Source organism: Osmia lignaria, chromosome 13 (genome assembly GCF_051020975.1).
Source record: "Osmia lignaria lignaria isolate PbOS001 chromosome 13, iyOsmLign1, whole genome shotgun sequence".
Taxonomy (NCBI): Eukaryota; Metazoa; Arthropoda; class Insecta; order Hymenoptera; family Megachilidae; genus Osmia; species Osmia lignaria.
In genome coordinates this window covers 8,235,221-8,250,626 of record NC_135044.1, presented here as the reverse complement: position 1 = coordinate 8,250,626, position 15,406 = coordinate 8,235,221, and the positions used below count along the sequence as shown (strand labels likewise).

The 15,406-nt window shown below is 31.5% G+C and overlaps 3 protein-coding genes across 8 annotated transcripts; 1 reads left to right on the top strand and 2 right to left on the bottom strand.

Moving 5' to 3' along the window:
• Positions 1–129: 129 nt before the first annotated feature.
• Positions 130–7,206, bottom strand: Madm (MLF1-adaptor molecule). Of its 4 annotated transcripts, none has more exons than XM_034319831.2 (12): positions 6,875–7,204; positions 6,554–6,816; positions 5,683–5,769; positions 4,921–5,145; positions 4,708–4,838; positions 4,531–4,625; positions 2,989–3,072; positions 2,616–2,903; positions 2,279–2,438; positions 1,991–2,177; positions 1,788–1,907; positions 130–1,695 (listed from the first exon to the last, which is right to left on the bottom strand). In XM_034319831.2, exons 2-12 carry the CDS (start codon positions 6,680–6,682, stop codon positions 1,393–1,395), a joined length of 1,809 nt encoding a protein of 602 aa, XP_034175722.1. In that variant the 5' UTR covers positions 6,683–6,816; positions 6,875–7,204; the 3' UTR covers positions 130–1,392. The 4 variants fall into 4 exon arrangements, with proteins under 4 accessions (XP_034175722.1, XP_034175723.1, XP_034175724.1 ...); XM_034319832.2 differs by having other exon boundaries at positions 6,554–6,793; XM_034319833.2 differs by having other exon boundaries at positions 7,017–7,204.
• Positions 7,207–7,243: 37 nt separating this feature from the next.
• On the top strand, positions 7,244–9,924 carry Elp5 (Elongator complex protein 5). Its single transcript, XM_034319846.2, has 3 exons — positions 7,244–7,492; positions 7,588–7,656; positions 7,739–9,924. Exons 2-3 carry the CDS (start codon positions 7,596–7,598, stop codon positions 8,545–8,547), a joined length of 870 nt encoding a protein of 289 aa, XP_034175737.1. The 5' UTR covers positions 7,244–7,492; positions 7,588–7,595; the 3' UTR covers positions 8,548–9,924.
• On the bottom strand, positions 9,358–13,189 carry anchor (integral membrane protein GPR155 homolog anchor). Of its 3 annotated transcripts, none has more exons than XM_076691718.1 (12): positions 13,049–13,189; positions 12,487–12,658; positions 12,294–12,419; positions 11,915–12,204; positions 11,026–11,837; positions 10,886–10,953; positions 10,667–10,813; positions 10,460–10,599; positions 10,230–10,392; positions 9,996–10,161; positions 9,741–9,924; positions 9,358–9,671 (listed from the first exon to the last, which is right to left on the bottom strand). In XM_076691718.1, the coding sequence occupies exons 3-12, from the start codon at positions 12,395–12,397 to the stop codon at positions 9,358–9,360; spliced, it is 2,388 nt and encodes a 795-aa protein (XP_076547833.1). In that variant the 5' UTR covers positions 12,398–12,419; positions 12,487–12,658; positions 13,049–13,189. The 3 variants fall into 3 exon arrangements, with proteins under 3 accessions (XP_076547833.1, XP_034175721.2, XP_034175719.2); XM_034319830.2 differs by having other exon boundaries at positions 12,989–13,186; XM_034319828.2 differs by lacking the exon at positions 13,049–13,189 and adding an exon at positions 12,752–12,982.
• Between the last annotated feature and the right edge of the window lie 2,217 nt (positions 13,190–15,406).

Sequence of the window (15,406 nt, the reverse complement as noted above, 5' to 3'; positions counted from 1 at the left end):
TAATATCCACGATTCAGTCGTCGCACTTTTTTGTTTGTTTTATAATTTCAATTATAAAGCTATACATTCAATTTAGTTTCATAATCTACTTACACACTTAAGATCGAAGTTTATGTTGGTTGGTAATAGTTTTCTTTTTTTTTTTTTTTTTATTACTTTACCGCTAGTAATGGTTAGTCATTTGCTTAGTGAAATGCGTCACTGAAATTTTACTTTACCGAGGTATGAAATTGGAGCAGTATCTCTTGGCCAAGCACGTGTTATAAATGCAAAAAGACATAATAAAGTCGGTGTTAGTTTGTTAGCACTCGAATATACCTATATGACTAGTTTTCTGTGTCAACAGATTTTCTTAAAAATATAAATTATTTACAAGGATTTCAGCTAATTTTATCGAGATTTAATAACCTTGGTTTAATCACATCAATAATACCGAAGTATAGGAGGGCCGTGGCTGTTTATTAGAATACTACAAAACAGATGAAATAAAGAAGATTCTTTTTTCTACCCTTACATAGTAACAAAAAAAGGAACCTAGTCTCTTATTTTTATATTTCATTGTTCTAGACAAAGGAAATATGTCGATTCATATGACTCGGATTGAATCATAATACCATATTGGATATTTAAATGAGAACAAGTGCGAAATTTGTTAGTCTTTTCCCTTTCTTTCGTACGTTTCATTTTCATATTGCTGTACGATTAAGCTATTCTGTACCTATTAATTAGATCGTTATCTTCCTCGTTTTAGTTTTCTTTCAGCTTTGTCCATTTGTATGTACAAACTAAACTTTTTTTTTTTTGTTCTTTTATCATACATTGTCGCGTCACATCGCGACAAAAGATAAATTTTAACTTGGATTAATATTTAGTTCGAGTAATTCGTTCAAGTTCTCGACGAATTTCACGTTCGATAGTTAAAATGCCCTTTATCTCAGCCTAATAACAGGTGACTACGGTTATGAGTAATAATAACTAGGCGCAGTTTTGGAACTTGTTACATTCGCAATTACGTTTTCTTAATAGTTGTACAGTCAACTGAAATCATAGAGCTCGTCCTCTTCAATTTCACGTTAGATTTATTCAGTGTATATTCTAACTGTTTTAACTACCTTACTACTTAATAGAAAACTTAATACCGTTAAATTAAATTAAATTTTATAAACAAAATATCGTATTCTCGAATGAAATGAATATTTGATGATACCGAGTTAAAAGTTTTTTTTAGCCTAGTGGTTTAGCCACGGCACCTTTTCTGCATTTTTTTTTTCCTTTTATTATTTAATTCCATTCTTTTCTTCCTGTTTACTTAAATATAAAAATACATAGCCAGTCTATACATAGAGCGTGCAAAGTGGCACAGTGAACTGAGTTACCAGATATCCTGGATGGTTAACTACCGCTTTCAGTATTCAACGGTGGTTCCGTTTCATCGTGACTTTTGCTGGCGTTACTCGATACGGGGAGACCTGAGGTTTTTGGCAGCGGGTTAGTTACACTATCACTATTAGATGTTGTCGCATTATACATAGAGTTATCAAAGTGTTGCAAGCATGGAAATTCTGGACCAGGCAGCAGTAAAGTAGTTTGGGTGGGAAGATTAGTTAATGATACCATTCCAGGTGTCATCAATTGCTTATTAAAACAACTTCTTAATGCTTCTTCGATTAAATTTGCTATCTTATCACGATCGTTCTACAACAAATGACAATGGATTGAAAATTGCTGTTACGCGTATACTTAATTATTATTGAAAGCCATCTCATTGAATAAATGAATTCGCTTACCTCGTTAATGAATCCAAAATGTACAAGCTCTTGCGCAAGAAGCATTGAAGTATCTAATTGACTGACAGGACACGTCAATTGCCTATTCATTTTGTCATCCATTCGTAATAATATTGTCATCTATAAAATACACCAGCGTAAAAAAACAAAACAATTTTTGATGGTGATGTTAGGTAACTCTCACACTGTGTTATGTCACTCACAAGTAATTCACAACTTTCTTCTCTAGGTTTAACATTACACATCATATTAACTACTCTTCGGGACTCCACGTCCACCGGTTCGGGGGTGACCGATTTTACCGACTCGGTTACCTCGGGCGATATCGCCCTTGGTCGAACAGGCGGTGGTAGTTTTGCCATAAATGCCGTTAATGGATATATACCATATCTGTTGAGAATAATAATAATCGATATTGTTGAGAAACAAGAGAATCAATGAAATATTACTCGTACTCGACGTCGACGTTCAATGATCCAAATACTACTCACTTTACATCTTCGACAAACTTTTCTAACTTTTCCGTAACAGGAATATCACTTAACCGAGTCTGCTGCGGTGGTCTACCTTGGTATTTAATTTCGGCAACTACCGTATCAGGTCGGTATAGCCTTTGTAATACTTCGTCCGTTATCGTTTCTGAAATATTTGCTGGAAAAATGTAAACTCGGTTAGTTACGATGAATTCTTTTACATTTATTACAATCGCTGTAATTTCTACCTTCGTGACACAGAAAATATGGAACATATATATATATATAACAAGTGATACGTTCTTTGACATACCATAATATAAAGATAAGATAACGAAAATATTATTACACTTACTGGCTGAATTAACCAAAGCATGAGCTGCGAGTAATTTTAAAGAATGTACTTCAAACAAAACAGGATGAAAAAGAAGTTCCCGTGCACTCGGTCTGCTTAGAGGATCTACTTGTAGACATTTCCGGATGAAATCTTTTTGCTGGAAATCGTCCAAGGATTCTATCGTTTTCTTAACATTTTCCTCAGTCACGATTGTACCACTATCGCCGTTACCCTGAATTTCTAACGCAGCCATTTCCAAAGCGCACATACCGAACGAATAAATATCAATGGCAGGGGTTACAGAATCTGAAACACGAAAATAAGATGTATCGAAAGAAATTCTGTGATTACATATCAATAATATTGATCGCAATAAATATAATTCGCTCACTTCCATATTCTGGTGCTACGAAATGCATGTTTTTCATATTTGCTCTACAAGTTTTAACATGATGATGAATCGCATCGGGTGCCACTGTAATTAACAAACAAAACATATTATTACATTTACAAGATTTGCGAGACAGCAGGAATTCTGTAAATTTTTCTATACAGGAACAAAAATGAGATTTTCCTTTCTGAATACCCGCCACCTCCCTCTTAATAAGTAAATCAATAAATCACTAGAAAAATTGTGTTGTAACTGAAAAATTATCCTATAAGTAACTTGAGCCCTTATATGGTTAATCATTTAAGCATACACACATATATGTATGAAAGTGTCTCTGAAAGGAGAAAATATTTGGCTTCACAGAGACACTTTTATCGAGCAAACTAACATTTTTTGGGTCGAAAAGATACAACCATTTGTGAGCTAAATAACTCATGTGTATGTGTATGCCTAAATTACTTAGCTGGCAACGGTTGATGATTATCTGCCAAATATATTTCCTTCAAATTCACCAACTTTTCACAATTTACACCAACCGAAGAACGTCGATTCTCTTAGATGGATAAAATTATAACTGTACTTCCTCCTTCTTCAATGACTTTGCTGTGTTTTTTCATTATCTAGATTAACCTATCTGCTATAATTAAAAATGAGGACTCAAGTTATACTCCTAATATATTATATAAAAGCAGTTTATACACAATTTTTCTAACACAGTTACAGAGAGAGAGAGTGACAGAAAATTACCATACAATACAAAAATTGTAACCATAATCATATGGAATTGTTTTTGAGAAAATTACCAAAGATATTCAGCAAAAAAGTATCTCATTTTTCATACATATATATCGTTTAGTTTTAGACTCTGTCATGTTATTAATCTTATTGTGAACTGCAATTAAACATGGAGTAAAACTGTCTTCACAATACATAAATGAATCACACCCTCTTTCACACGTTATTACACTTTATAGTATAATATTTGTATGAAAATATTGTTTATACATCATTCACTCTAATAATTGGATAATGCATATTACATTACATGTCAAGTCGAGATTAATTGGGTAACTGTGTAAAACTTATTTATTACTGTCGATCGACATATCGTACAAGCGTTGTAGAGGCAATCACAGTAATAGCAATATACGTACTTTGCTTGTACCCCGTGTAAGAACAAAATAAATACCAGTTAGGTCACAGTTGTTATTTAAACTTCACTGGTTGGTTGATTAATAATCCTATATCGTGATTTTTAGTTTTCTTCCATGAAAATTATGAGAAACAAAACTATTAGCCTCTCATAGTCCTGTGAATAAAAAAAGGGAAGTGCCTTGCAAACTCCTATTCCAACATATGCTGAATAATTTCATTTAGAGATAAATGCTCTCTTGAATACCTACGAGCAGCTATTGATATCTATTAGCAGAGTGTTTCAATACATATACAAGTACAGAAACATAAAAACTGTACTTTCTTGGGCATAAAATGTCCTATAAAAAAAGGAAAGTTGTTTTTATATTTTATCACAAAAGTACTTACCTGAACCAATCTTTACAAGCCCGTTATGTTGAATAAATATAGTGTCACAAGTGAGGTTTCCATGAATAATGGGAGGAGAACAGGAATGCAAATAGCTGAAAATTTAAAAGATATTGACAAATACATACAATTATTATACTCTGAACAATTCATAATTTACACATGAAGTCATATTACCTTAATGCAGAAAGTATTTGGGTACACCAACGTTTCCATGCTTGCAGAGGCAACTTTTTCACATTACGCTTTGTTCTTTTTAGGAACTGTTTTAAAGATCCAGAGGACATATACTCAGTTATGAATATAACCTGAGGAAAAAAAAATATATAAAACCATGTGTAACATTTAAGATAAAGAGAGCCTGTACTTCAGTCTTGTTTTATGACTTACTCGAGGTTTATCATTATGGGTATCTGTCCAATACCTATGAAATTTAACAATATTGGGATGTTCCAATTGTGTAAGATTTTCAAACACAAGCTGTATCTTTTCCTCCTGTGCTTTAAAATTTTTTCTTTCAGAGAATTGCACTTCATTCCAAACAACTTCAACCCCTTCCTCTGTATCCATTGCCAAGTAGGCACAATCAATCCCTGGTACATCACGCTGTTCCACCTAGGTAACAAACAGTATTTTTCATAAAAATAGTTAATTTTATTGGTGCAATTATTTACATCATTCAGATTAACAATATAAAATGCAGAAGTTAGTTTATTTACAACTATAGCTTATAAGTATGCAATATATAGTAATATTTATTTACAATGTATAAGAGTTATATAAAACAAAAATTAAACCAAGCTGTAGATATATTTTAAGAATCAATATATATATATATATATATATATATATATATATATATGAAGTGGCAGAATGTATTACTGCAATCATTCATTTTAAAGTTACTTAAAGCATAATTCAAACAATTTTGTGCCTATTTGCTGTTAGATTAATATGACCTTGTAAAAAATTTGAGGAGGGGAATAATTCAGGGTAGGGATCATTATAATAGATACTGTTGATAATCTGCTACAAAGAAATAAAAGACTAAAAATTCACACAATTACAGTTTCTAATTAAATATTTCAAACCAAATCAAAACAATATGTACAAAATAAAAGAGATAGCCTATTTTTGTTTAAATAGACATACCTCCATTTCAGTTACTTCGTTTTCACTGCCTCTGGCTGTTCCAAAAGTAGAGCCTTCGGCTAACGTAGACTTGGAACCTACATACACCTAACATAAAATAATAATTATTCAACAATAAATGGACAAACATTTTCTTCACCTTTGTACTAATACTATTTATCTTAGATGTTGCTTACAATGTTATTACTGCAACTTATTTTTAGAACAAAATATGAAAAACATATCACTGTTGATAAAAGCTTAGGTCAAAAAGTTGTTAGAAGTCCATTTACACGTATGAAGTTAAAAACATATAATATTTACATAGATTTCATGAAAATTATTATTCATATGGTACATTATGATTCTGATGATATACAAATTTTCAAACATATATTTAACAAATGTTTTACAATGAAGTAAACTTATTATTCTTATACATTATCATCTTAAAGGTAAGTCTGTATCAAATTTCATATAATGTTACCTTGTAAATCTTTCTTCAACTTCAAAAATAATGAAGTATTAAACAAGATTAATGGAAATGACAATTATATAGCAACAGAGATTTCTAATTTGTCTTATAAAGATACTTCTTAATACCAAGAACCTTCTGACTCCGGTGCTTAAATACCATTTACTTTCCACACCAAAAAACAAATACCCCAATAGTTTATTAAACTAAAATCAGTGCGATATCACAAGAGACTCAGCTCATTGACGTATTTCCATTATTGTACAATAGTAGTCACAACAAACAGAACGTGTATGCCAAATGTTTAGAGCTGTACAACCAACATATAATCCAAACGTGTAGACGAACGAGATATAAACAAATGCGTTGGTGTATTATGCGTGAAAAAAATAAAAAAAAAAAACCACAGAGACGTACCTCTTCCCGGCGTTTGAGCCACCGCCCGCAGGGGCTCTCCTCCAGGATTTCACTCTCATCCTCAGAATCTTCACCACTTTCTCGCGGTGACTTGTGCTCTGGATCCGTGCTGGAGCGACTCCCGGGCATCACACACGCGATTAGTTGAAGGAGTAGCACCGAACAGAGCAGAACGCGGCCAAACTCATCGGTGGTAATTCAAAAGAATTCCTTAATATTGCATTTATTACACCACAAGCACTGTCAATAATACACAGGTGAACCTTAAGTAGAAAGAACAGTTGGAAGAAACGTTTAATGCTGTAGCACAATAGCACTCACAGTGACACATGCAGCGACAACCCGTTGCAGGGGAACCCGAGCTGCGATATTTCTGATCTTACGCGGTCACGCGCACGGATCTACGCTTTTCGGTTTCCCTCAAGACTTGGCCGGTGTATCGAACATCGCGTGAATAACTCACCAATTGCACTGTCAAAATAAAATCTCTGTTATGAGCAAAATAGCTTCGATGTGACACACACTCTAGTACTCATTTTCGCTCTGTCTTCGGTCACGTTCGCCCAGTATGGCGATTAGCGTGCACCGCACCCTTTTCGGACCAGGAACAGCGACACCTGTCGACCATCATTTCCACGTCCAATTTCAATCTTATTGGAGAGTAACTAGTAAAGTAACTAGTAAAGTAACACTTGTCGAACCCCTGTATCATAAATTGAATAATACATACGCTATCCTATGATGTTAGGTAGTTTGTGCCCATCTAGCTACCAACAGCTACCAAGGGGCACCACTGTACCATACAAAAATATTCAGATAATTCAAAGTGTTATTCTGAATTTTATACATCATCATGAGTATTACGGGTTAAATAAACATAATCTTCGAACTTGCAATTAAACTTTGAGTTATATTTTTATTTACAATTATTTTTATTCTGTATGTATGTTCAATGTGATATGTTTGCCATGCTGCACACCCACGTGGTTATTGTTGACTAAATTGTTTATTCTATTTATTGCGTTTGGTTATAGTTAAAGTAATGACATCTATAAAAACGTTGCCTTTATTAGAAGGCTCAGATTTAATCGTCCTTGATGAAGGTGCGACAGAAGTATATTAAAAAATATATATATGTTACTATGCGCTTCAGAGCTATTTTGCAGTTGTATGTATATATTTCAGGAGTGGATGCAATGTTTGCAAGAAAATTAATTGCAGGATGGATAGAAATGTGGAAGGATAAAGATCCTAATCGTATCTTTCATGTGTTATTGTTTTCTGATCCAAAATCTACGTATCAAAATGAACCTCATTCTTTTTCTTCAAATAGCGTTATTATTGATGACCATTACACAATAAATGTAAATGAAATTGATGTAAATAATATGAATGAACATGATATTCATAGTGTTGTATGTATTCTGAAAACTATAGATACAAATGCTACAGTGGTCATTGATTGTTTGACATCTTTAATTTTATTTATTGGTCTGTCAAAAGCTTTATGGTTCTTAAAAGAATTAAATAGACAAGTACCACAAATAATTTGTATTTATAGAAGAGATTTTGTACAGAATAAGGTACCAAGCATTGAAACATTAGGAAGTACATATGTAAAATTATTAAAATCTTCAAAAGGACAGATAAATAACAATTTTAATTACATAGCAGAACTTATGCACCGTAAAATAGGTGGAGGAATTTTACAACAGCGTGAATTAATTAATCAGAATAATACAACTTATGAAATTCAATCAGAGAAACTTAAAACTCAAAATAAAAAATTAGATTCAATGCGTAAAGATCAAAAACAAAAAGTTGAAGCTTCATTTAGAATAGAAATAAATGAAAATGAAATGAAAGAAAGAGAAGAAATAGTGTTTCCATATATGCTTAACGCGAATACAACAAACACATCTAAAATTCACTATCAACCAGAAGATGTAGATGACTTTGATGAGGAGGATCCAGATGATGATTTGTGTATTTAAGTAATTTATAATTACATTTTCCCTGCATAAATTGGATATGAATATGAAATTCAAAATACAACATTGATATATTAAGCAACATTTATTTATATATTTATTTTGCATTTTATAACATGTTAAAGCTGATACATAGAATATGTAACATTTCAGCATTGTAATAAAATCACCTAATAAAATATTTAACAGATATTTGGTAATATACTATTTTTAAAATTCAGTCATATAAATTTTAAAAGTTTTGTAAAAAATATAGATGATTTAAAACGCTATTTTCAAAAAAAGAATACTATCTCAATACTGTGCAGACTACTAGGATTCTCAAGTAGAATATTAGACATTAACACTTTGATGGCCACATATTTCATGTTTATAACTGTTGTAACTTTATGTTGCATTTTATACCTAAAAGAAAATTAATTTCTATACAATGGATAGAAATAAACTAATGAAAACCACATCAAAGTGTTAATATTCGTCTTTGGCGTTCATTAAATTTAAATACTATTGTGTTACTTTGTACTAAAATGTTTAATTATGTAATAAAAAATATGTTACTAATGATTGACTCCAACAGAAAAAACACAGACACAAAGAAAATATTTTTACAATAAATTAATATTATCAAATCCAAAAAAGGACATAAATAAATTTTCACAAAAAAATTTTTAATTATATATTAAAGTAAAATAGTATAAGTTAAAAATATTTTTACCATGAAAACACTCTACTTTGTAGAATTGAAAAAAATAGCGTTAAAAAAATAAATGATGTAAAATACATTTGAATTGCATGGAACTCATTCAAAATATCTTAGGTATCGAAAGTGTAAAGCATGTTCTGATCGTGAAAGTGATGAGTACTATCGATGTGTTGCAAAACTCTGCTTTCTAATAAGCTCCGACCATATTGTACAGCTTCGTCTCTGTTTTGCGCAATACCAGCTTCGAGTAACCAATTAACTAAATCGGTTCCGGTGAAAACATCTCTGTGTACTTTTAACAAACGTCTACGACATATAGCTATACGAGCACGACATTCACTTAAGTGACAACGATTAAATTGATCCCGTATTGCCTTTACTTCTGGACTTAGCGCATCTTCGGAAGGAAGCTGCATTTCTTTTTCTACAAACATGAAATAATATTCTATATTACAAAAACTTAACATTACTAACGGTAGAAATGTGTTATTACCGCGCCATTTACGACACATCCGTCGTAACCAGCATCCTAATTTCCCAAAGCCGGGATCTAATCCAAAAATGGCAAATGCAATTAATGATTGGCCAAAGTTCAAAGCTACATCCAAGAATGCTAGTTCCGCATAAACGCCAGTCAACTGCTCCATTATTAATGTTCCAATTGATATGGATAAGCCCTGCCATAAAATATTATATAATGTTGATTGATTTGTAACTTTACCATTGAACAATTTTGTTATTAACTCACAATAAACATAGAACAAAGAAGTAAAATAAGGAACACGAGGTGTCGAAGAGACTGTGGATCGGTTTCTTCGTTATTATTGTTTAAATGTGCGTCACAGTCATCAATTTCATTGTTGCTGCCTCTGCATACTCCATCTGAACACCCATTTGGATATTCGCAGCCGATACTAATATTATTAAATATTAATTATAATATAACTTCAACACACGTCGATTTCTGTATAAAGTTACTTACATTGGTGTAGGTGAAGTTGAAGAAACAAGATCTTCAACATCTACCAAACATCTTTCTATACCATCATTATTAGAATTTTCTTCATTATCTGGTAAATTAGTATAAAACGTCGAAGCATGTCGGCGTTGATACCGCTGTTGTAATACCAAACAGCCTAGTGTTACTGTAAAAGAAAGAATGTAAATGGATTTTACACCTTTTAATTTTGTGCATTACATATCAAAACGTACCGATAAAACAAAATGTCAGTATAAAAGTAGAAGTTGCAGCTTGAATTCTACCAAGCTGAAAATTAGGATTTCTAAAATCAAGGTCAGAGTTCTTTGGAGATATCGTACTACACATTATGGTTACTATCAAAAGTGGAACCCTGTAAATAAAAATTATTTATAGTTATTTTGTCATAATAATTATAAACACAAACAATTCCATCGTACCCCCATCCAATAGGATAAAACCATTTCTGTACGTTTCGCACGAAGTCCAAAGAACGAGAACTTAAATACAACAAGGTTGCAGCTATCGCAGTCGTCCACATACGGCTTGCATATACTCCCGTTGTGATCAAAATGAACTGTATATACCTAAATAATAATTCAGAAATAATATGCGTATAAATTTAATAAATAAACGCAGTTAAAAATAGTACAAATTACCATAATATCGATCCGTTACTATGAGACTCAAGTTTGGTCCAAATTATGACACCAATCGCTGTAGCAAACTGAAATTATATTTTTTTTAATAAAAATTTCGACTGTACGTTATACATATTCTAAGCTAAACTACTACAAACCTGTGCAATTATAATACACAATGTACATTGGTGAGTAACACATTTGTACTTTTTTCGTCCTAATCCAACGAAACAAAGGATTAACCATACGCAAATTGTTGCTGAAGCAATGCTCACATCAAAAGAAAATACATTCAATTGATGTGAATAATCTGTTGGGGTGTTTCCAGAAGAAACAGCATCAATTAATTTTGCTGATATGAACATGAGTGGAGCAGATAAGAAGGTACAAGCAACCATTGCTGATGCAATTAAATCAATTTCAAGATTATATCGAAGAGTGAAGATAAATAAAGCCGGTGCTGTTGGAATAGTACCATACAAAAATCCATATGTACTCAAATCTTGAGTAGCTGTAGCATTTTCGCCAGCATTTAAAAGAATAATAGATTCTCTTATTACTAAAGGAAGCACCAACAATTTTACTGATATTAATATGCCTGGTATAACAAGAGCTGTGCCCTTCAATTTGTGTACCTTTCCCACCATCATTAATCCCAATAGGAAAAGAGCACTGGCTGAGAAAGCATTACCAAATACATCAAGAACAGTTGCAAGTGCAGGTGGTACTAGATGTTTAAAGATTAGATTTCCTAGAATACCAAGTATAGTCATAAGAAGCACTGGATTTAATGCAATTCCTTTTGTAATGGAATAAATCATATTTTTATAACTTCTATGATTTTCACCAGAACTTTTGCCAATTTCTAATAGCACAAAACCAATTGGATTTAAAATAGCCAGAGATATGGGTGCCATTAGATACAGATATGCAGCATATTCAGGATGAGTGTTTCCATACAGAGCATCAACTATAAAAGTATCATTGTTAGTTACATCTTATTAATACATATATACATTTATATAGTATATTTTTTATTTCACATACTCATAGGATATCCAATGGCAAAATCATTACTTTGCGTAGTAAATATTGCAAACAGTGCAGCACAACCAGGGTTTGATGGCCTTTTAATGACTAGAGATACGCCAAGAACAATAAAAAATACACAACTTTTAGCTAATAACACAGCAAGAAGGAATCTCCAGTTTACTAAACTAAAATCAAGTTTTGCAAGTGACATAAAAATTAAGGAAGGCAAAGCAAATGTTCCTACAAAAGTATTTAAACCATTTGCTTCAGTTTTAGTAATAACATCAAATCTTCCTGCAACATATCTGAAATAGGTAAATATATGTTAATTTTATATAGACATTTCAAGTTATAACAAAATAATATAAGGTTTAAACTATTAAAGAAAATTTACCCGCACAATATAATTGCAAAGCATTGTATCAGTGCAAGATATAAATTATCCATTGGCTCATTTGCCAATAGCGGATGATGAGATATTTCTTCCAACAGAGACATGATTAATGAATTGTTCCAATTTCTGTAAAGATAAAATATGTTTCAAATATTCAGGTATATGCATAGAAAAAAGAAAAATGGTACATTACTTTCTAATATACGTGTAATTGCATTATAATTATTTCCTAATTAAATATTGTCATCTTTCTAATATAGCATTACAATTGTCCCAAGTTGGACTTGTATATAAAAGAATATTATATAGCAATAACTTCATGTCAACTTCATTTTCCTTTAATTGTAGTGTTTCCTCTGTATATCCTGAAATTTACAAGAATTTAATTGAGTTGCATTGTAGTAATGATTCCATATGCTCGTATACTGAACAAATTAATTGTTGAAAATAAAAGAGACCATTATACAACTTGTATTATCATTACAAGACAATACAATTACTGTTGAAGATAACAATGCACATTGTGTAGAACAGAAAAATATTCACTTGCACAGAGCTATATTACACTATGTCAAATATATTATTTTTATAATGAAATGAAACGAACAAACGAGAATCTATGAAACATCTGTTCACGATAATTGTAGAATATGCTAATGACATTAAATACAGTAATTTCTTATGCAAGTTCGTACCGTTAAAACATTAGCAATACACTTATATGTATATGTATTACGTTGTACGGTGTATCATACCGTGTATGTACGAGCAAATTTCAATCTCATCCTCATGCACCACATCGATATTCGTAGCTGGATCATGTGATTGGTTCGTCATATCACGTGTCCGTGAAAATAATCGAATTCGTACAGAGATATTTAACTTTAAATGATATTTACTAAAATCTAAAAATCTAATTTATAATCATAAGAAAATATAAAAAAGCTATTACCGACGATGAGATAAATCAAGGTACGTATGAATGTATATTTTTAGGTTTCATATTTATATATTTAATCATGTATTTACATAACAATACTTAAAAAAGAGGCTAATTATTGATATTGACGATTAGATAAAGAATAAATCATTATCAGAAACGACATGAAAATATCATTATAGTACTTTCATATTAAAATGTTTCTAGTTGCTTGTATCGATTAAATGGTACAGATAATGCGTAATAGCTTGGGATTATTAAAGATAGGTTATCATTTGCGAAGAAGCTTATCAAATAACTACACGATAGACTTTGAACTTGTGTAAACTGCAGAGTACATATTTTTAACATAGCGAATATTTATCACATTATTAATATCAGTAAGAGGAAGATCAGCGATTCGAACAAAGAGAATTATCAAAACATTTTATATGTGTATATGTACATATATTTCGTTGGAAATATTTAAAAACATTATATTACAATTAAGAAATCAACTTTATTGTCATTACGATATTTAAATGCATATTCAACCTACGTATGTGTATTTATACATATATGTATATATATATATTTCTTATGATAACAGTGCAAAGACTTTTAGCAAGCAGCAAAATATAGTTTTTTGCGTCATTGACCCCTATGAATCATATATACATACATATGTATATTATACCTTACGCAATTACGTAGTTGCGATATAAAGAACAAAGTTTAGCAAAGTTTTTGCAAATTGTTTTAGTTTTAATTATTAAAAGTAAAAAATAACTTAAATTCTACAAAAGCGCGAGTACATCAAAACGTTTGATTTTATTTTGTTTCAAAATTGTTATCGAAATCGTATCAATAACAATTATTGTATAAATTTCTAAATTTCTAATTCTAATCTAAACAGACATCATATACAATAATCACGTGGCCGATAGCTAATGTACTTAAGCAAACTATATACATATTAATTTGCGGGTATGCAAATATATACACGTACGGATTTAAACATAAATATATGCCTCTGCAAACTGTCTGGGACGTCAGCTGATTCATTAAAACAACGTTCACTTGGCAGTGTTTTATCGCGATAAGATTTCTGTACAAAGAAAGTCGAGATTCGTCAGATTTTGTTACGTATTTCAGACAATGAATTAGCGGTAAAGAAAAAAAAATGTGAATAATATTTGTATATGTATTGCTTTTCCAGGAAGTCCATTTAATTATATTAGTGTACCCAGATACATATGTATATAGTCGTTATTTATCGTGACGTTATTTGAGTCAGACAGAGCTGACGTAGGCTTCGATAGCAGAACAGCTGGAAAACGGGATAATTTTTAAGGATATGACGCATATAACCAATCGTATCAAAAATTAATTTTCCCATAACAAATGAACTGTACATATATATCGTTGGTAATATTAAAATTCTGTATAAAAAACAAAAAATAAATGTTACATACGTTATATATGTATGTATAATATGTATAATACATTTGATGAATTACATGAAAACGCACTTATCTGATACGTGAAGTATAACCGGATGTAATACGAGAAAGGATGTAATATCATATTGTATTTAATGTAAGACGAGGAAAAGAAACTTTCTTAGTCTATTTATAAAAAATCATGGTATCACGCAATTGCGTCTTTTAAACATTACATGAGTAGCGGTCACGTGGTGAACTATCAATGGTTTAGCGGGGGGTGGAGGGATGGGTTCCGAAGGTATATAAGTTTCCGCTCACATTCCACCACTTAGTTCTGATTGGGCTTCGGACGTGTGAACTGTGCCAAGCTTCGGAGCAGGGAAAGTTTTTGTTTGTTGGTGCGCTCATTGTATGGGTAAGTTAAATATTTTACTTAAATTTTTTTATCACGTGTCGTACCCTGTAAACAAGATTTCAGCAAGAACTTATTAATCTATTCCACTAATTTCCATATGTGTACTTCAAACATCTTGTGTGCCCTAGTTCAAGAAGGGAAATGCCTTTCACTTCAAGCATTGCATATTTTTGCATTGAGTCAGTACGTCTAGTGACGCAACAAATGGTAAATACAGAATTATAATGATGTACATACATAATATAATTCAGAAATTAAACAGTGTATACTCATATAAGATCTGCCAAGCAGAATGTAAACATAAATGTTTCCACTGTCATCAGTATTGTTGCTA

Coding starts and splice junctions, on each gene's coding strand:
- anchor (XM_076691718.1), bottom strand. CDS start 12,397: ATGTCTCTGTTGGAAGAAATATCTCATCATCCGCTATTGGCAAATGAG. Junction 11,838..11,914: donor TGCCATTGGATATCCTATGA/GTATGTGAAATA, acceptor ATACTTTTATAG/TTGATGCTCTGTATGGAAAC. Junction 9,672..9,740: donor GATGTGTCGTAAATGGCGCG/GTAATAACACAT, acceptor TCATGTTTGTAG/AAAAAGAAATGCAGCTTCCT.
- Madm (XM_034319831.2), bottom strand. CDS start 6,682: ATGCCCGGGAGTCGCTCCAGCACGGATCCAGAGCACAAGTCACCGCGA. Junction 2,439..2,615: donor TGCTTTGGTTAATTCAGCCA/GTAAGTGTAATA, acceptor ACATTTTTCCAG/CAAATATTTCAGAAACGATA. Junction 1,908..1,990: donor AAGAAAGTTGTGAATTACTT/GTGAGTGACATA, acceptor TGTATTTTATAG/ATGACAATATTATTACGAAT.
- Elp5 (XM_034319846.2), top strand. CDS start 7,596: ATGACATCTATAAAAACGTTGCCTTTATTAGAAGGCTCAGATTTAATC. Junction 7,657..7,738: donor TTTAATCGTCCTTGATGAAG/GTGCGACAGAAG, acceptor TATATATTTCAG/GAGTGGATGCAATGTTTGCA.